The sequence below is a fragment of the Helianthus annuus genome, chromosome 8, assembly GCF_002127325.2.
Source record: "Helianthus annuus cultivar XRQ/B chromosome 8, HanXRQr2.0-SUNRISE, whole genome shotgun sequence".
NCBI classification, from domain to species: Eukaryota; Viridiplantae; Streptophyta; class Magnoliopsida; order Asterales; family Asteraceae; genus Helianthus; species Helianthus annuus.
In genome coordinates, this window is record NC_035440.2 from 49,175,915 (window position 1) to 49,197,856 (window position 21,942).

The following is a 21,942-nucleotide window of genomic DNA, read 5'->3' on the forward strand; positions in this document are numbered from 1 at the left end:
AACAACACCACAACCCACAACCTTCACCACCACCCACCACCACCACCACCATCACCACAACCAAAGCCATCGCCGCCTCCACCCGCAACCCGTAACCGCCTCCGTCGCCACCCTGACAGCCACCACCGCTGTTGCCACCATCCTCCACTGTTGCCACCCACCGCCGCCAACGCCACTCGTCGCCGCCACCCACCACTACTGTCGATGTCACCACCACCACCACCGCCGCCGCCACCAACCACCACCGACAGCCGTCGCCGCCACCCTGTCACTGCCACCCGTCGTCGCCGCCTCCACTACCACTCGCCGCCGTCGCCACCACCCATCGTCGCCTCCGCCACCACCCACCACCGCCACCTATAACCACCCACAATCACTACCACCGACCACCATCACTCACCGCTGATTTTATTCCTTTCTTTTTTCTTGCCTACCAAACAATACACAATAATAATTCATTCCATTCTTACATGGTAACCAAACAAGACATGGGATGGTAAGGGGGGAGGGGGTGGTCACTAGTGATAGATTTCTATCACTCCCAATATCCAATCAAATCATGCCATGTCATCACCCAATATTCTATCACTAGTGATAGAAATGTAGTGGGGGTGGTCATCACTAGTGATGGGATTTCAATGTACTACAAGTCATACACATTCATTCCTCAATATTCAACGCGTTATATATAACGAGTTATTTCTATCACTCGTTACAAAAGTGGAGGCGGCGGTGTTAGTGATGGTTCAACACGTTATGGGGAGTCATCCATTTCATTACATCGCTCATTCCATTCCCCAGTCCATTCCATTAAACGCTTATCTCAAATTTGAATACTTCTCCGTAGTGTTTACCCATATATACAGAATCACTTAATAGAGATCGAACTTGAAACCTCAAACGAAAAAAATCATTTAGTGGAAAAACCCATAAACAACTAGCTTATACCATATTGGCATCTAGCCAATTTACTAATAATTAATTTGATGTGTTTTACGTAGACCAAACGTAATTCATGAAGCCGTAAATTTTTTATTTTACTTACAAGTTGGAAATAATATGTCACATAAACGGTTTGAGGTTTAATCCAATAATAAAACAAACATCTCCTTGTTTCATGTTCAACCGTTTTAACTCTTGTCATCTCGGTATATTTTAACCTTTATTAACTTTACCAAAGTGGCACATCACTTGTTTTTTTCTCATTTCACTCTGACTCACTTCAACGAAATGGTTTAATCCTATTAACTCCATCTAACCCTATTTTTTAGTGGTTTTTGGTTAAAAGAAGACAAGATCTTTTACATTCCGTTAACATGTTAACATATAACCTCTTTAACGCCCCTTAACACAAGAAAGTAATGGTATGTATTGTCGGTTAACATGTCATGTCACCGTTAACACTCTAAATGTTAGGGTACATCCCATGGCCTTAGGGGAAGGGGCACTCCACATATCTGTGCAAACATATATAAGTAGGTTACCAGAGATTAAATAGTCGCATTACAAATATATATGTGCGGGATTAAATATATGACTATGTTGAAAACAAAGGTTTGTATTATTTCTATTCAGTAGTTCCAAATATTAGTTTCATATTGATTGATTTTTTTTCTAATGTTAATTATGTTTTTTTCTTTTTTTATGAATATTGCTTAATGGACTCTGGTTGATGGGCTCAAGTTGTTGGTTGCCCTTTGCCAAGTTCGTGGGCTTGTTAGTGGGCTCTCAAGGAGAGCAGGGCTGACTTGTGGACTCAGACGCATGGGCTGAAGGCTTCATCTAGTTGTCGTGTATTAGGGTAAGAAGATTTTTCTAGAATCTTCATACACGTTTCACAAATCTCTCTTGCAGACATCTTCTCTCTAGGGTTTCACCTCAGTAGCTTGTTTGTACGCGTTTTAGATCTAGGGTTCTTGTGTGTATCGAACCTGTTAGATTTTAGCGTAGTTTGATACGGGTCATCATGTTGATGACCTGTTGTGTGAGCTAGAGGGGTTTTTTGAGAGTTTTGTTATTTATTCGAGAGTTGATTGTGTGAAAATCCTGTTTGAATCTCTTTGTATTTTGAGAAATCGGTACACATCTGGATTAATCGGATTCTAATTATGAAGAATCTCATGTTTTAACAGACTAGGTTACTAGAGATTGTAATCATCCTTGATCTGCACGAAGAATATACGGCCCTTCAAGAATGCAATTTGTTTCCTTGAACTATATGCTAATTTAATTTGTTTGAGGTGTCCTTTAACTTTATACTAGTTTTTTTTACATCGCGCGTTGCGGCGAAACCGAGCAAATGATAATGTAAAACAAACGAGATTTAAAAATAAAGCATGTTGTTTAAAAAGTCAAATCATTAGAACGGTTTAGTTTATCATCGTACCGTTTATGATACCAAATAAATACTTTATTTTGAGTACAACTTCGTTTTTAACAAAACTTATAATGAAATGTCAGGGAAAAAATCAAGCACAACTACGTACTTAAGGTTTTAGAAAAAAAGTTATAAAGGTAAATCATTAAAGAAGTATCAAATTAATCGATAAATTAATATATGTTCTGAAAAAAGAAAAAAGAATTAGTAAAAAAATGGTAAAGGAAATATATGGTTTAAAAAAAATATATGTTATTAAAAGTAAACATAATAATAAACTATCATAATATATTACATAAAAAATGAAAAAAAAAAAACTATATATTATTATAAAAATAAAGTTACTATTCATCGTCCTGTATCAACAATATATACGATAAATTAATATATGTTCTGAAAATTAAAAAAAATGGTAAAGGAAACATATGGTTTTAAAAAAAGGAAAAAATTAAAAATATGTTATTAGAACTAAATATAATAATAAACTATTATAACTAGGAATTAGTACCCGCCGCAATGCGGCGGGGTTCTTACATGCGAGCATCCGTCCTTGTCTTCTTCTCCAACGCAGAGCCGGACGCAGGAGGCTCTACTCCGTCTCGCTCTCTCAGAGCAAACGTAGTGGGGCGCTATGCCCCCGCATAGCGCCGAAAAGCGCCCAAGAACACCGCCACGAAGGGCGGTATGGCCAAAAAATTTTGAGGAGCGCGATGTGGATAGCGGCGTTACTAGATTGAAGTTTGATTTTTTTTTTTGTATTTTCTGTTTTGTTGCAGGTTTCAAAGAAGGGTAGGACTCTCTTGTGTTGCAGGTATACGAAGGAGGAAGACAAGGAAGAAGGAAGATTTTTAGGGTCTGTTTGGTATGGGGTAATGGAATAGACCAAAAAATGGAATGGACGAGGTAATGGAATGGACGAGGGAATGCAATGGATCATTACCATTCCATGTCTTGTTTGGTTACCATGTGAATGGAATAAATTATTATTGTGTATTGTTTGGTAGGCAAGAAAAACAGAGTAATAAAATTAGCGGTGAGTGGTGGTGGTGGTCGGTGGTAGTGATTGTGGATGGTAATAGGTGGTGGTGGGTGTCGGCGGCGGCGACAGGTGGTGGTGGCGGCGGCGAGTGGCGGTGCGGGTGACGACGAGTGGTGGTGGCGACAAGGTGGCCGTTGGTGGTGGGTGGCGGCGGGGCGGTGGCTGTCGGGGTGAGGTGGTGGCGGTGGCGGCTGGCGGCGTTGGCGTCGGTGGTGGGTGGTGGTGGTGGTGGGTTGTGGCGAAGGTCGTGGGTTGTGGTGTTGTTGATGAATGGTGCAAGAGTGGATGGAATGGAAAAAAAACATGGGGGGTGGAAGGAATGATTTTGAGGGAATGGAATGCCTTTTGGAATGGGTGATTCCATTCCATTGACCAACCAAACACTCTTTTCTTCATTCTCTCATAATCACTCATTCCATTCCACCTCTCATTCATGCATACCAAACACTACCTTAGGGTTTTTTTTTATGGGCTTTGGACTAGGCTGGGCTCAACTCAAAAGGTATTGTGGTTTTTTTTTATTTATTTATTTTCAGTTTTTTAATTTATTTTTCTGTTTTTATTTTTTTAAATTTTAGACTAACATTATATTTTTTTAGCAAACAATCAGTTTTTTAATTTATTTTTCAGTTTTTTGTTACTGTAATGTTTTTTTAAGTGTATTGTTTTTTTTTTTAATTTTAGTGTAATGTTTTTTTAAGTGTATTGTTTTTTTTTAATTTTAGTATAATTATAAAAAAAAAATAGAAATTAATAATTGAGTAATGATTAGGCGGGGGCTTTATGACTACGGGCTTAAATGCATAACGCCCCATGACGCCCACCCGCACACGTGGCGCGCCACGTGTCGCATAACGCCCACAAAGGGGCGTTATGACTACGCATGGCCTCACTATAAACTGAACCTTGTAAGGAGAAAAATCTGGGACATCGGGTGTGGCAACAGGATAATATTTATAAAACCGCATCTTCCCAGATGCAGCAGCTTTATTATCAGTCTTCCTCAATTCTTCCGAGTCTTCTTTTCGTTTTCGTATTGTCTACAATACAAAATGGTCGGGTTAATGTCCAATAATCTAATGTTTTGAAAAGACTATTTCCGGATCAAAAATAACCATGGGACCCACTCATATAAACCAAAACAACCAACTATATGTCCAATAGAATCACAAATAATTTTCACAAAACTACCTCATGGTTAGCTCTCTTTCTTTCTTTAACCTTTTCTTCGACAAACCCCTACATAGAAAGAGCAAGTTGTTTGAAAAAAATAATAATAAACGCAATTGAAGAAAGCATAGCTTGGCTATTGCAATCAATTCAGAATTATTCAAGTGTCCAGCTCCATTCACACCATGGATTATTTAATAATTATATTTAATGAAAAACAAAAAATACATACCTACTAATAGCACACCAGGTCCTTCAGTTCCGCAAGTATATCTACAAAAAAAAATGCAAAATTAATAAACAGATAATGGGTCAAAAAAAACAAAGCAAACATGAAGTTAAAAAGTTCACTTGATTTCATGCCCTATAGCACGTGTTGGCGATATTTCAACATTCGTTGCCCGCGGCGCAATGCGCGCGGGTCTAATTTCCTCCCTTGTTACTGATCAAACCACATTTCCAATATATAGTCAGTTTTAAAACTTTTCAAATTGACACTATAAAAAATTTCTATTTTATAGTTGAGACCAAAACAGTTTAAATGGTTGATAGATGTTGAAGGAGTATTTGTCACCGTGAAAAGGGAGGAGGGGGTGGGGTGTCTCTTTGCGACAAATACCCGAGTGTAGGGCGGGCAACATGCCAAGTGGAGGAGAGAGAGCCCCCATTGTGGATGCTCTTAATTTTTTTAAGAAAAAAAATACTAAATTCCATGTACATGTGCCAATATCTTAGATGTATGCTATAAATGGCGTGAAAACCTCAGCCATGTGACCACATGTTGCTCTCTTATTGATTCAACCATAAAATCACCATATCTACTTGGCCAAAAAAGAGCGCAAGGTTTTCGCTTGCTAAGATAATATCACAACATTTTTGCGATACACCACCCTATATAGCGACGTTTTCGATGATGTTATTTGTGTCCCTCTTATTATTTTAACATCTAAAATCCCTTATATTACAGTTTCATGTTTTCAAACAAATAAGAAAACATATCTGGCTAAATGACAATTTAAATAACTTTCATGCTGAAAGTGAAAGATATTCCCCTTTAGAAAACCTACATTTGGTCTTTTCAAGAACATCCAGCATGGTTTTCTCATCGCTATATTATAGTTTATTTATTATTTATTTGGTTTCTCCAACTTCGAGCCTAATGCATCTCGTGCTTCTTGTTTAGTTGTTTTTATCTTACATACATATCCTATCATCCCAACATTTATATTCATTACCATGTGTATATATCTTACTACCAAGTTGCAGTTGCAGCTGCACCGGCCATTGGATTCTTACTTTCAAAGACATTCAACATGTGATAATCTCGAGATTAGGGTAGCTTAATTATTTAATATATCGCGATAATCACGTGGTTAGGCTTAATTAGTTAGCAGAAGAAGTAAAAAAAATGAACTTGTAAAACAAAAAACACTTTTATAGTATTATCAGCAAAAAACCTAACCTAAACTGCCTAAAAAAACAAACATGGCTTAAAAACTTACCTCCAGAAATCAAAACTACAAACCAAATTAAGAAGAGTTCCAACTTCAAGCCCAATCGCGAAAACCTGATACGGATTGAAACGCGAAATCATTCACAAAAGAATCATCCATAGCACAATTTGAAAACTAAAGAACAATACAAATGACTTACCTATCATTATCGAGTCGGCGGCGGTTGGTGACGTCGGAACAACAGTTCCCGCTTCCTCGACGGCGCCGGTTCCTCCATCACAGTCGCTCAGTTCTCTCTACCTCTCTACTTTGTCTCTCTTACTCCTCTCTCTATCTCCCTGCTGTGTTGTGTGTTGATGTGGAGGCAACAACAACTATGAAGACAAGTGATTTCACCAACAACCACCATACCAATCACCGGAACCACCGTCGTCTTCATTGCCGGTAACCCATATCATCACCGTCGTCAGCGATACCGGTGGCCGATGGAGTGTGGTCGGATTACTCTCTCTCTCTCTTGATTCTCTTTCTCCCGATCTCTCTCTATCTAGACTTGTGCGACAAGATGGTTGGGGATTTTCTTATGACTGAGGATTGTTTTGGGGAAGGAGGAGACATTGGTGAATTACGGTGTAGATGAGTCAAATTTTTTTGAAAAGCACCCAAAGCCAAATGTACAAGTGTTATTGCACCAAAAAGTTGCTTCTTTATAATGGTTTAATATATTAAATAAAAAATAATAAAAAGCTATATGTAATTATAAAAATAAAGTTACTATTTATCGTACTTCTTCAACAATATACATATATATATATATATATATATATATATAGAATTGCGCTAAAATGAGAACCATCCCGAGTTGTAAGAACCGCGAGAACCACACCATCCGGGTCGCCGTTTACCACGATTTTTTTTACAACTAGATGTGTGTATTATAAACACATCCATAAAAAAAAAATTAAACGCCGCGCCCGAGGGGGTAGTTTTTTACACCACAAGTTTGGTGTAAAAAAAAGAAAAAAGAAAAAAAAAATAAAAACACCAAACTTGTGGTGTAAAAAACTACCCCCTCGGGCGCGGCGTTTAAATTTTTTTTTTACGGATGTGTTTATAATACACACATCTAGTTGTAAAAAAAATCGTGGTAAACGACGACCCGGATGGTGTGGTTCTTGCGGTTCTTACAACTCGGGGTGGTTCTCATTCTAGCGATCCCCTATATAGATATATATATATATATATATATATATATATATATATATATAGGACAAAGATCCGTTAGGAACCACCCTTTATTGCGAGAACCGCGAGAACCAGTGTGAACACAAACAGTAATACCTAAAAAAATCTAAAAAACACCCAAAAAAAATTTTTTTATTTTTTTACTATTTTTTATATAAAAGTAGCGATTTGAACATAAAAAATAGTAAAAAAATAAAAAAAAATTTAGATTTTTTTTTTATTTTTTTAGATTTTTTAGGTTTTTTGGGGGTTTAGTTTTTAGCATTTTAGCTTGGGGGGGGGGGGGTTTAGGTTTTTGGGGGGTGGGGGGGGTTAGGTTTTTTTTAGGTTTTTTGAGGGTTTTAGTTTTTAGCATTTAGCTTGGGGGGGGGGGGTGTTAGGTTTTTTTGGGGGGGGGGGGGGTTAGGTTTTTTTTTTTTTGGGGGGGAGGGGAGGGGGGTGGGGGGGTTTAGGTTTTTGGGTGGTGGGGGGTGGGGGTTAGGTTTTTTTTAGGGTTTTTTTAGGTTTTTTTAGCTATTTTAGGTTGTGTTCACATTGGTTCTCGCGGTTCTCGCAATAAGGTGGTTCTCGCATGAACCTTACCCTATATATATATATATATATAATTGGGGTGTTCTTTATTGAAAATTTGTCACGTTTTTTTTTTCCTTTTTATTAATTGTTGACTGTTTCAATTAGTTTTCATAAATGACACGTTTTACCTTACAACTAAAGGATAAGATGTGTAAATTTTATAATTTCTTTTTATCTATAGAAGAGGAACCCATATTTTCGGTCGGCGGCCACGCTCAATCTCTGTCTTGGATGTACTTTGACGTAAGGTCTGTTGGAAATTCTGATCAAGATTAACTTGATCATATGAACTTCCATGTGCAGCGGATACATGGTTTAGAGTTGCAGACATAGTTAATGCAGAGAATTATGGATCGAAAGAAAGGATAACAGGGGTGGACAATTTGTGTAACAGAAATTGTCTTGATAACCAACAATGTTTGCCGGCAATCCAGTTAAATACTACATGATTTGGCGGTTATATTTGGCGGGTAACTGCAGTGGCAGTTATTTAAAATCCGGTTCCCGCTAACAGCCGCTTATTACATATCATTGTCTACTTATCATAACTAAAACATTCACTTATCATTAAATACATAACTAAAAATAAGTATAACTAAGTTTATAATTCTAACATAACCCCTCTAAACTTGGTTATGCTTATGAGCTTGCTTGATCACGCTTCGGTTTGCTTCCTCAACGGCCCATCTCGCTTGATTAAAATCGAATTTCTTTCGTTTCTTCATTTGATTCCAGTTGTCGTCCCTCACACCTGCATAAAATGCTACTTGGTTTGGTTCCATTTCTTTGTGCACATCAACTGCAGCATCCTGTCGGCCGCTTCCCAGGCTGTTCGTCTTCTTGAGATCCCCTCTTGAGACTTCATCCTCTTCACTTATCATCCTTTTATCATGCACTCTCTGCTGAACCTTCTTGAATTTGTAGGAATATTCGAGGGTGTCTAAGTACATAGCATAAACTATACGAATGAAATCACCGTCTTTGTATTCAAACCCCATATCTTTAGCGATGATTGGCCATAAATTTTCTGTTGTTACTTCACGGTATCCTCCATCCTTATCAACTAATGTATACAGATCCATTAGATCTATCTTGTGATTGTCTTTGGTGTAAGGAGGGAATGGTCTATGAGTAATTCCCAAGTATTCCGTTAAAAACCATTTAACCATTTCTTCGAACTTCTTACTTAGTTCATATTTGTACTTGAAAACGTATTCGCGATCGTCTAACATACTTATCACAGCCTTACAATCATTAAATTCATGAAACTCCAATGATTTTAAGATCATTAGATTCCAATCAATCTCGGTTTCATCCGAGACATTGAGGGTTTCGAAATATGAATTCAAATAATCGTTTTTGAATTCATCATCTATCCCACACATGTTTTGCAACCTTTCTTTCTCCTTTATCCCCAACTCTTCCTCTTTTGTTAACCCCGTTACTTCATTTTTAGTGTTCATCACCGGAGATGAGAACATCGGGAATATCTTGCATGTATCACCGGTTCTCCGAACGGTAAAACCTTGTAACGTTAATTGTTCTAAACTTAGAACATTCCGGTTTATGTCCGGTGAATAGAAAACACTTGGAACGCTTAGTGTTTCATTTCCCATTTTTACTTCGGCTATCCCCACTCCTCGGATGAATAAGAAATTATTCATTCCGGATCGTGTTTCTACCCCCATGATGTGTTTCACTCTTTTAAAGACATTTAAGTTGTTCACAAAATGGTGACAAAACGTTGGATTAACATACCAGATATCGTTCCATTGCCCGCCGTCGGTACCCGTGACTATCATTTCTTCTCGGCAATGAACTTCTTCTCTTTGCGTTCTTATACCATTATTGATTGCTTGCCGTATGAGTTGTGATTCCTCGTCATTTTCTTTAGATTTACAAGTGTAAATCTGATGGCCGGGCAAGTGACAATAATAACACAGCCTTTCTCTTCGTGATCGTCGTTTTCGTTCATTCTTTTCATCTATGCAGTGTTGGCAAGGCATTACGGTGTTGGTCGGTTTCATTCCTGCATCTTGTCTTTCCGTGGCTCTGATACCACTATGTTGGAAATTCTGATCAAGATTAACTTGATCATATGAACTTCCATGTGCAGCGGATACATGGTTTAGAGTTGCAGACATAGTTAATGCAGAGAATTATGGATCGAAAGAAAGGATAACAGGGGTGGACAATTTGTGTAACAGAAATTGTCTTGATAACCAACAATGTTTGCCGGCAATCCAGTTAAATACTACATGATTTGGCGGTTATATTTGGCGGGTAACTGCAGTGGCAGTTATTTAAAATCCGGTTCCCGCTAACAGCCGCTTATTACATATCATTGTCTACTTATCATAACTAAAACATTCACTTATCATTAAATACATAACTAAAAATAAGTATAACTAAGTTTATAATTCTAACAAGGTCCTTACGTCTCTCTCTCTCTCTCTCTCTCTCTCTCTCTCTCTCTCTCTCTCTCTCTCTCTCTCTCTCTCTCTCTCTCTCTCTCTCTCTCTCTCTCTCTCTCTCTCTCTCTCTCATACCGACTATCCACTATCACAACCCAACCCAACCCAACCCAATCTTTTATTAAAATACTAATTTCTCTCTCTTCCACATACACAATCCAACCCAATCCAATTTTTCACTCACTATCACAACCCAACCTAAACTAATATTTTATTATATAAACAAATAGAAGTTAAATAATAAAAAAAGGAAAAAGAATTAAATATTATAAAGAAATAGAATTAAATAATAGAAAAAAGAATAAAGAATTAATATTATGTTGGTTGTTGGTTGCAACCATTGGTTGCCATACCAACCTGGTTGTTCATAAATTTCAATTATTTAATTAAAATAATTTCCTACAATCTTGTCTTATTTGCCATGTGGCAACCGTTTGTGCAATTTGGTCACCATAGTGGATAGTCTAAAAGCAAATTCTTTTACGATCTGCTTATTTAAACAATTGGTGAAAATTTTGAAATCTTATTTAAACAATATATACATATTCGTGATATGTAAAAAAACGTTAAGAGTTTGATTGTTTCAGTCTATGGTTAAAAATTAGGAGTAAATTAAATGGATATGTAAGTTGTGGTTTTAAAAAAAACAAGATTAGTTGCAAAAATATATATTATTTTCATTAGAGTTATATATATTTAGTTAAATTTTATAGAATATAAGGTGATAAATACTACTAATGAACATACAACAAATATAGATATTTGTAATTGTCTAGTTTGCGTAGATAATTCTGTTAAATCACTAAGGCCATACGGTATGGGGGACGGCCCCGGTGCGTCGCCGTCCGGCGCCGGAGCCAACACCGTGCCGCCCCCCGTCCTGAGCTCCGTCCCCGTCGCCAACGTCCCTTCTTCGCCGTTCGGGACGATCCTCCAGGTGGGCCCCACCCCCGTCGCCGGAGCCAACACCATGCCGCCCACCCCGTCGCCGGTCCGTCTCCTTCGCCGGTCCGTCTCCATACCGTATAGCCTAATACAATAATAAATTTATAGGCAAGACAAAAGTCTTCAAATTTATGCCTAAGGGAAATAATAAATTTATAGGTAAGGCAAAATTCTTCTATGCTAAGACCATGTGTAGGGGTTATGGTGATAATGTCTCACTTTTGGGCGTTATCCGCCACGTGTTATCCTAGTCAACAAAGGGGTGTTTTGAAGAAATGGGCGTAGTGGGATCACACTTGGGCGTTGTTCGACACGTGGCACTCCCATAATTACCCAATTATTGTTTCTTTTTTTATTTTTAAAACAAATAATTATCATTGGCCATCAAAACTTCTCTCAGGCATTGTTTTTAAATCGCTCCGGAAAATTGTTGGTCGAAAAACGCCCATGGGGCGGAGATTCCGGCGTGGTGGGGCGTTCTTTTCGAAAACACGCCCAAAAAAGGGACTATGCATGGTCTAAGGGAACATGGTTTGTTAAGCAAGTTGATTTAAATGCAGTTATTTCAATTTAATCAGAGTTCAATACATGCTACCAAAAAGGCAAGCTAGATGTTCAAAGATAGAATTTATTTTAGGGAAAAAAGAAGCAAAGTACTGAAAAGAGATTACATAGAACAATTGGAGCTACTGAAGTTCCTCCTTGAAAACGAAGTTAGTCAAAATTTTGACACTATGGTTTTTAAAAGAATATTGAAATAATGTTAAATATTTATAAAAAGAGGTTTTAAGGTTAGATGGGGCGTTTCCTGGTCAAGTGTTACTGTCGTCGCTTTGGACCTATTAATAGAGTATACTCACTTGCATATTTCACTATCTGGGAAGAAAACCTAAAGGAATTGTTCCTATAAGGCTATCTCATATGGGCCAATGCCCTGCCATGTGTCAAGGGGCTTGGTGGAAGGGCAGGGCACACTACCAGAAGGGGCGGGGTGGGGTGTGACGTGGAGAGGTTTATGTTTTTCTCAAACAATCACAATTTGTTGTTTGTTTGCTTTTTTAACTTATTTAAAAGTGGTATTATTTATTGGGTGGTGGTTAGTGAAAGGGGGTGAAAGTTTGTGAAAGAAAGTAAAGTAGGGTGTTGATGTGCCAGTGAGGTGACACTTACTTTATATACGAAAGTAATGTGGAGTGAAAGAGCGTGAACTCATAATGTGTTGCAAATGATATGGGAGTTGAGCGCTACTAACTTTCACTTTGTATATATGACATGCGAAAATGTAATCAACCTTTTAGTATTTTAAACAAGCATATCATTTACGTCTATCTAATGTGGTTGTCAATATATACTATACATTTATGTTCTTGTTGTTACCACCGCAAATCTCAAGGTTCAAACCTCGTATAGTCTAACTACATACCGCAGGTTGATTCTGACTACATATCATAGGGACACAAATTGTAGTTTACTCCGAATAATATATAGATAATTATGTTCAACCTTGAAATAAAGTTGAGGAGTATTATATTTCATAATATAGAGCCCCTGGAATGGTTGTTAACTTGTAAAAGATATTCACACCATTTGAATTTCGTAAAAGTGTCTTTTTTTCTTCCTTTTGTTGAAGGCTTAAGTCTATGAATATTTTTTGTTGAAGGCTTAAGTATATGAATATTTATAAGTGCGACTTTTTTATATAACATTTACACACTTTACTATTCTAGTATACTTTCCACAAAAATATCCAAGGTGGGCCATAACCCAGCTCATTGGAATTAAAGGGTTCTCGTCCACTTGGATCACTTGTTTAAAGGTAGGCTTCATCACAAACGTACACTTTTTAGTTTTTACCTAGGCTTTTAAACTAACAATATTGTAAACTTTAATTTTCAAATTTCAGATTTTTTCTCCAACAAAAGAAATTTAAATTTTTATATATGTTTTCCTAAAATAAAAATAAAGGTAACTAAATTTAGTATAAAAATATAATGATGATGTGACAATGTTTGCTAATTCTCTGGTGTTTTCAAGTTTTCAGCTAAAGGTTTGTTTTTTGCGGTTTTGAGTGATGTGTCTTTTTAAATGTGCTTTGTGTATACATTATCAGGTTAATCACTATCTATTTAATTAAAAACAGAAATTGTTTTTTTTAGTCATAAACGACTCAATGATCAATCCATGCAGAGATGAGTACAGACTAATGGCAGGTAGACGGACAACAAGTTGCGCCGCTATCGTATGAGTTGAAACCGAATTGCATACTCTGCAATGTGCATCAATTCATTATTAAAAGTTTGACCAAGACCCTTCCACAAGCAACTATATGTATGATTTTTCTAAGATATTTAAATGCAATAAATGAGCATGTTGAACGAATGTATATTTAATCAGACTTCCTTTGGAATATAGAAATATCGAGTTTAATTTCATTTCTGAATTACATCAAGATAAAGCATGAAAAGAAGACCATATATGTAAATGGTAATGACCTACGAAGCTTAAGAGTCACGTATCTACATTTATTCCGTATTGGACTATAGTTTCGTCAATACCGACTTATATTCATGTGATCCGTGACTACAACTTACATGTCATCTTTTCCCTTGTATCATCGCCAATCTAAATTAACATAAAAAAACTTAGAAGTATGAACAATAGGTAGAACAAAAAGAACTTTTAGACCTAAAAGATATTAACTTGTTACATTGATATAAAATATATGTGATGATGTTAGTTGATCGTTTATATACTCAATATCATACCGATAAAAGTGATATACCCAAAAAAAAAAAAAAAAAAAAAAAAAAACCTTGAAATCATATAAAAAGGATACAAAAAATGAAAGCTATTTTTGTGGATAATACGAAGCAATGTGTATTTTATGTGGGCGTGTATGTTGGTTGCGACATAATAGACCATAAGTTATCGTTTCAAGCACACATGCCACATTGGATTTTAGTCCTCTTTCATGTCCCTATACAACGCCCCAAGGTTTGTGAAAAAGTGGCGTAAAGATCAAGGCGTGATTGCTCCCACGTGCACGATGTTTGTAAATTTCACTTTTGGCTTGTGAATTAATTGTTTGAATCAATCAAAAAGTTCCACCTCACCCCACTTTCCACTTTTTTTAAGTTTGGTTTTTAATATGGTTTATAATTATTGTTTTAATGGGTATTGGACTATTGGGTAGTGAAAACTTGTAAAATGATTAGACTTCAAATGTGAAAAACGTATGAGAGCTCATTCTTAGATGGTCGTGACGCAGAGCGAAAAAATAAAACCATAAGCATAACACATATCGTTAATGATTCGTGATGACTATCCTGATTAATACCCATCTTTCTGTACACACCAATTTTGCCTATCTACACACCTAAAAGGTGATTTTTGTCTTTACATGCACACCCTGCAGTGTCGAACTATGGAAAAAACGGGGCGTTTTGGTCCGATTAACCAGACAAAGACTGACGGGTCTGTTGTCCGGACCAAAACGCCGAGCTTTGGTCGCGTTTTGGTCCTATCAACCAGACCGGGTATCAGTCTTCTGTCTGGTTGACAGGACCAAATCGCGGCCAAAGCTCAGCGTTTTGATCCGGTCAACAGACCCGTCAGACACCCGTCAGTCTTTGTTTGGTTAATCGGACCAAAACACCTCGTTTTGACCACAGTTCGACACTGCATGGTGTGCATGTAAAGACAAAAATCACCTTTTTAAGTGAGTAGATAGTGAGATGAGTGTGTGGATATGTACGAAATATTTTGAATAATAAGGCCGTACAACTGATGGTACTAAATCATTTATTGTGAGTACCCTCTAGATATTATCCCAAAAATATCTACATTTGAATAATATCTTCTTTCACTGTCAGCAAACAAAGAATATCTTTAGCCTTTTATTTCCAAGTGTAAATTATCTTACAAAAAATTAACATAGAATAAGAAATTCTTGGATGTTATTAACCGGTGCTTCGAACCAAGATCACAAGTAACTACAACTCTCAGAAAGACTGGATTGGAGACCTTGGCTAAAGGAGCTGGTTAGCCAAGTGGCGACGGTCTCTAGCACACAAAAGCCAATTCGCGTCACAATCTCATACGATTTCTTCAAGTAAAACCGGGGCTTGTGGGCGTTTTCAACGGCCCCAAAAATAGGGGTTCTACAAAGTGGGCAGTTTGGATGGTCTTTTAACCATGCTTCAACACAATCAACATGAAATTCATGTCTACACCTTTCAAGTATCGCGTACCTATCTCCCAACGTGACCTCCGACAAGCACACGATACAGTCTACTCGGGCGCTATCAACTCCTACCTCCATAATAATGTTGGTGGTCTTTTGGTGGTCGCTTGTGTTGTCTAACCAAGACTTGATTGGTGTCTTTATGGAGTCCACGAAGTTTGCTATCATGATCATCATCATCATCATTTTGTTTATAAACAAGTATTAGTTTTTGTATGTATAATGGATTCGTGGGCTTCGTTATTTATAGGCCCCTGATGCCTTATTATTGGAAATGCAATGCAATAAAATAAGCCAATAATAATATTTGAGTCACGTGATCCACTTGGTCAATTCAACTAGTGGCCGTATAATGGACACGCACAACGGCTTTTGAATTTTGACATTTCTTTCACGCGTTCTTTCACTCGCGGATAGCCCTACCCTACCACCTCCAGTTGGTGCACGCACCTATGCTTATCCAAAATTCCAATAAACCAAATTAGCATAAATATTGTTTAAGCCTTCAACATAACACACATGACACTCAGCAATTGAGACAAACGCCGATTAGTGTATGTATCTCATTTGTCTTTCGACTATCAACGTCACCACATGATACATGTAAAACATCTCCCTCTTTTAACGTTATTTTTATGAAATAAGTAAAATAACGTTGAAATTAGTGCACTTTCAATTTTGTCCCCCGAACGCCCCCACATCTATACATTATATGTGTATACCGCAAGTGGGGCGTTAAGTTAATAACAAATATGTGATACCCTAAAAATTTACGTTTAAAATATAATAGTAATAAATCAAATATAATAAATTACATGAGATATTATTTTAACTTTTTTTCTTGAATGGTAACACTTATTCTTCTACTCTACTACTTCAATAATCTAAAACTGATCGTCTTTATCCACGTTTGAACCTAAAACCTCACGTATTATTTAACCTGAAGATGTTATTTGATATCTTTGCCAATAGACATATACATAATTGAGTGGATGAAACCCTATGAGGCACATGTCTACACATATATTATAGGGTAGAGGATCCTGTAAAAAGTGGGTCTTTTGTAAGAAGTGTAAGAAATAATCTTGGAATGACAAGTGTCCCTCCTCTTAATTAATTCAAAATGGTAGATTAGTAATTGTATTTTTTTGTCATTTAATTGATTTACAATATAACTGAAAAAAAAAAACTGACTATGAGAATGTTTAGGGATTGATCACAATTCACGTCATCTTGTTAACCTTCCGTCATCGTCTTCTCCGAACTCCGATTCAGATCATCTTCTCCGATTTGAACAAAATATATTTAGGGAGTCCAGCGATGCAGGTTAATGTGTATCATAGTGTTTTATTCTGGTGTTCTATTAAGTTGTATGGTGTTATATTCATAGAAGGTTGCTGGGGATTCCAGATAAAACACCATGACTTGAATCATGGCGTGGTGTTTTATCTGGTGACATTGTTCATGGCATAGTGTTTTAAACATCTGGAGACAAAACACCACGCCATGAACAATGTCTCCAGATAAAACACCACGGCATGAATAATGTCTCCAGATAAAACACCACACCATGAACAATGTCTCCAGATAAAACACCACGCTATGAACAATGTCTCCAGATAAAACACCACGCCATGAATAATGTCTCCTGATAAAACACCATGACTTGAATCATAGATGTTTAAAACACTACACTATGAACAAGGTCTCCTGATAAAACACCATGACTTGAATCTGGGAATGTTTTGTATTTATAAAACACTACGCCATGAACAATGTCTCCAGACAAAACACCACGTCATCAACAATGTCTCCAGATAAAACACCATGACTTGAATCTGCGATTACGTTTTAAAAATCTGGGAATGTTTTAAAGTATGAAGAAATTCGCTGATTTTTTTTTGGAGATTGATGGCGGTTACATATAATTCGCTGATCTTTAGGAGTTTGATGGGTGGTTTTGAAACGGTTACCATATTTGAAATGTTGGAAAAGTCACTATTGCCCTTCAATTTTACAAAAGCCCCTTCTAATTAAAACACAATTTACACTTTAATACCCTATTGATCTCAACCATTAGATCAAAGATCCAATGGCTTAAAACACTTCTTACACTTCTTACACTTTGGACACTTTTTACCATATCCCTACCCTATATTATAGTATACATTTGTTAAAAGATTTCAAACATTCTATACGCCTCCAATAGACATATACATACTTAATTGAGTGGATGAAACCCTATGGGACACCTGTCTACACATATATTATAGTATACATTTGTTAAAAGATTTGAGACATTCTATACGCATCCACTTTCTCTAAAGTTTGAGGTAACAAAGATTATATTTTGTGAATGTATGTATGAATACAGAGAAGTTCATGAATATAAATACACAGCGAAGGAAAGAAAAAAGGAAAACGACATGTTAGGAGATAATGTATAATGTAGATCTGATTTCACTTTTGGAGCAAAATGGCAACAAAACTTAAACCACATGGACCCAGATACAAAAACTTTGAGATTTGGACTAAAGTGGCAAAACTAATCAAACCTGAGTGACCAAAATGACAGTTTACTCTTTTGGAAAAGTCAGTATGGAGTGACTTTTTAGAAAAGTCACTTTTCCCCTCACATACACTCACATTGCCAAATATCATTTTGGTGCTTATGACTATTCAAAAAACCAATAAGTTGTTTCAAAAAACTTAGCTAAACATGCCTTTTGATATTGCAAACATGGCACATATTAGGGGACTAGGGGTGGTTCACTAGTGATAGATTCTACCACTCTCACTCTCCAATCAAATCATGTCATGTCATCAACCAAATTTCTATCACTAGTGATAGAAATGTAGGAGGGGTGGAATCACTAGTGATGGAATTCTATCGCTCCCAATTTTTTTAATTTTCATTTTAAAATTAGAAATTAAAAACAAAACACTAAATTATAAATTTCATTAAACTTTAAAAATAAATTACATAGCCAAATAAAAAAAACAACTAAACGGGTGACATCTCCCAACCCCACTTTGCGCAAATCTCGCGCTTTTGTTGAATGACAATTGACTTGAACGGTTCGTCGAGATGGGCGTGGTTTTCACACAAGATTTTTAAATCATTTTGTCTTTCAATCGTTTTCAAGTGTTCCTTGTACGCCTGCTCGCGTTCAACCTTTAGGGACATCATTGTTTCTTTTCTTTGTTCGGCCTTCTTGAACTGAGTCATTTTCTCCTCTTCGATTCTGAAGATCGACTCCGCCACCGCCTCCTTCCCTTTGCTTGACGATTCACCACCTCGTCTGCGTCGTGGCCTTGTGGGTGTATCTTCCTCAACGGGCTCGTCAAGGGGTTGATCAGGTTCGTCAAGAGGGTCGTCGTTTAAGTTCATTTGGGGCAAGTTATCCGACGCGGAAGTCGTGTAGTTCCCCGACTCGGATGTCTTTGATCTTTTCGAACCGCCTCGTTTTTTTGGAGCCGTAGGACCATGCATGTCAACCAACTCAACGGGGACCCACTTCGGGTGATGTCTCGCAACTTCCCATGCCCCCACGTGTGGAAAAATTCTCTTTTTGTACACTCGGCAATACTCTGCGGTGGCTTGTTGCATGATCGTCGCCTCGCTCGCTCCACTTTGTGGGTTTCGGTTCTACAAAAAATATAAAATGTTATGTTTTTTTTTTAAATTCTGTTTTTATTTAAACTGTTTTTTTTAGAAAACTGTTTTTTAAAACTGTTTTTTTTATTAAAACTGTTTTTTTTAACTGTTTTTTTATTAAAACTGTTTTTTTATTAAAATTGTTTTTTTATAAAAATTGTTTTTTTAATTAAAACTGTTTTTTTTTATAAAAACTGTTTTTTTTAACTGTTTTTTATAAAACTTTTTTTTTTATAAAAACTGTTTTTTTTTAATAACTGTTTTTTTATAAAAACTGTTTTTTTTATAAAAACTGTTTTTTTTTAAACTTTAATAAAAAACATACCTTTTGAATGAAACAAGCGTTGAACTTGCTAATTTTCCCGTTCAAATCCGTCCACTTCGACGTCATTTGGTCCATGTTTCGTATCCTTGCACCGGGAAGTTGCCTAAAATGATTAATGACCCGTCTCCAAAACGCATCCTTTCGTTGCTCGTTCCCATGTTTCCTACTCTCCGAGATGTGCAAATACGCCTTCGTCAAGGACACCTCCTCCTCGCTCGTCCAAGGTTGTCGGCCGATTGGAACGATTTCTTAAACGTCATCATTTTGTTCTTCTTCCTCTTCCTTTTCCTCCGCTTTTTCTTCCTCTTCCTCTTCCTCATCCTCGTCAAGACTTTGTTGTGGTTCACGTGGTTCACGCCACGCTTTTGCAAAATGATGAATGAGGGTGTTGTCTTCTAGTAGTGGGTCGAGTGTGTGGGGTTGGGTTTGATACGTTTGCGATTGAAATTGGTGAGGTTGAAACGGTGGAACGAACGGTTGGTTATGGTACGTTTGCGATTGAAAGGGTGGATATTGTTGGGTTTGAAAGGGTGGATATTGTTGGGTTTGAAAGGGTGGGACTTGGTTGGGTTCGTCTTGCAACCTAAAGCGCGTCGGCTCACCAAGATTCGCTCGAACCTTGGGCCTTACGGGATTTTTCTTCGTACCCGAGCCTCTTTTTTTCGATCCCCCACCTCTCTTGCTTGAGCCTTCCATATTTCTTGTAAAATTATTTAGATTGAGTTGGAGAGTGTTTTAATTTTTTGTATTGAGTGTGAGAATAGTTGGAGAGTTTTTTGAGTTTTTGTATTGAAATATGTTGGATTTATATTAAAAATTGGATCAAATACATCAAACAACGGTCAAAAAAAATTACCAACGGTCAAATTACAACGTTCAAAAATTGAAATTCAACGCGTTATGGGTGTAACGCGTTTAATATATAACGCGTGATGAATGTAGCGGCGGCGGTGTTCCGTTGCAATTCAACACGTGATGAACGATGATAACGTGACCGCCCCGAGTGGCCTTATTCAGTGATTTGTTTATCACACTTGAAAAAAGAAAAATAAGGTGCGTAGAACTTAGTTACAAGAATGTCCAAGCTCAAAGTGTCAAACATAACAAAACACAATGGGGAGTGAAGGGATGCCCTGTCAAGTCTTAATAACAAAACCATGAAATGAGAAATTAATAACAACGCATAAATTACAAGTAAAACGCCTCAAAATTTAACAACTTGTTGGACATTAGCATGGAGGATTGGAGTAAATTTATTGGCTTCAACTTTACAAAAAACGCAACCAGAAACAACTTTAATTACAAAACAACTTCGTTACTTCATTTCATTAAAACATGAAACCTAAAACCATACAATGAACTACGAACCGCATAAACATAAAGTCATAAACCCTAACTATCAGCAAGTTTCAAAACCCTAAGCCCTCTCTCCTCGAATCCTCCTAGCCAACTGCATATCTTTAGGCATAATAGTAACCCTCTTAGCATGAATCGCACACAGATTCGTATCCTCAAACAACCCTACCAAATACGCTTCCGACGCCTCTTGCAAAGCAGCAACCGCACTGCTCTGGAACCTCAAATCTGTTTTGAAATCCTGAGCGATTTCTCTCACCAGCCTCTGAAACGGAAGTTTCCGGATCAACAACTCCGTACTCTTCTGGTACTTCCGGATCTCTCTCAGCGCCACTGTTCCTGGCCTGAATCTGTGGGGCTTCTTCACTCCTCCTGTCGCCGGAGCAGACTTCCGGGCGGCTTTCGTTGCCAGTTGCTTTCTTGGAGCTTTTCCTCCGGTTGATTTGCGGGCGGTTTGCTTTGTTCTTGCCATTTTTGGTGAAGGTTTTTGTGAGTTTTTTGAATGATTGGGGGATGTGTGATGGATTAGTGGGGGATTTGTGTATTTATATTGGGGTTTGTGGAGGTGTTTGAACTCTTTTGGGGGAATTTGAGCGCCAGAGGAGATGGAGCGTTGGATTATGGAGGAAGAAATGGACGGCCAGGATTGCATGTTGAGGGAGTTTCCGGATCGGTATCCGTGTGCTTTTTCAAGATCTGTTGTTTTGACTACATTTTTGGTTTTTTATTGAACGAGAATAAAAATGATGACTATTATATACTAATTTATGACACGGGTTTGTTTTAGACCATAAGATCAACATTTCCATCGAGTCAGTCGTAGGTACATAATGCATTAAGTTTTATTCATTAATTTATATGAATTTGCTCACAAGTTACTCAAAGTAAATTATATTATTTAACTGCGTTGAGTACCTTGAAATCAAATAAATGTTCAATTACTTTTTTTATTCGAGAGATTTTATATTGAATGCATTCAATTAAACCAAAAAAAAAAGAACACAAACAAATCCAAATAGCATGAGATTGAGAAGAATTTCATACTTCGAAAAAGAAAAAACACTAAATACCATACTCTTCCTT

The 21,942-nt window shown here is 37.2% G+C and overlaps 2 protein-coding genes across 2 annotated transcripts; both read right to left on the minus strand.

Moving 5' to 3' along the window:
- Positions 1–18,524: 18,524 nt before the first annotated feature.
- On the minus strand, positions 18,525–19,994 carry LOC110869966. The gene is made up of 2 exons (XM_022119165.2): positions 19,504–19,994; positions 18,525–19,169 (listed from the first exon to the last, which is right to left on the minus strand). The coding sequence occupies exons 1-2, from the start codon at positions 19,576–19,578 to the stop codon at positions 18,525–18,527; spliced, it is 720 nt and encodes a 239-aa protein (XP_021974857.1). The 5' UTR covers positions 19,579–19,994.
- Positions 19,995–20,797: 803 nt separating this feature from the next.
- On the minus strand, positions 20,798–21,388 carry LOC110872831 (histone H3.2). The gene has a single exon (XM_022121710.2). The coding sequence runs from the start codon at positions 21,329–21,331 to the stop codon at positions 20,921–20,923; it is 411 nt and encodes a 136-aa protein (XP_021977402.1). The 5' UTR covers positions 21,332–21,388; the 3' UTR covers positions 20,798–20,920.
- Positions 21,389–21,942: the final 554 nt, after the last annotated feature.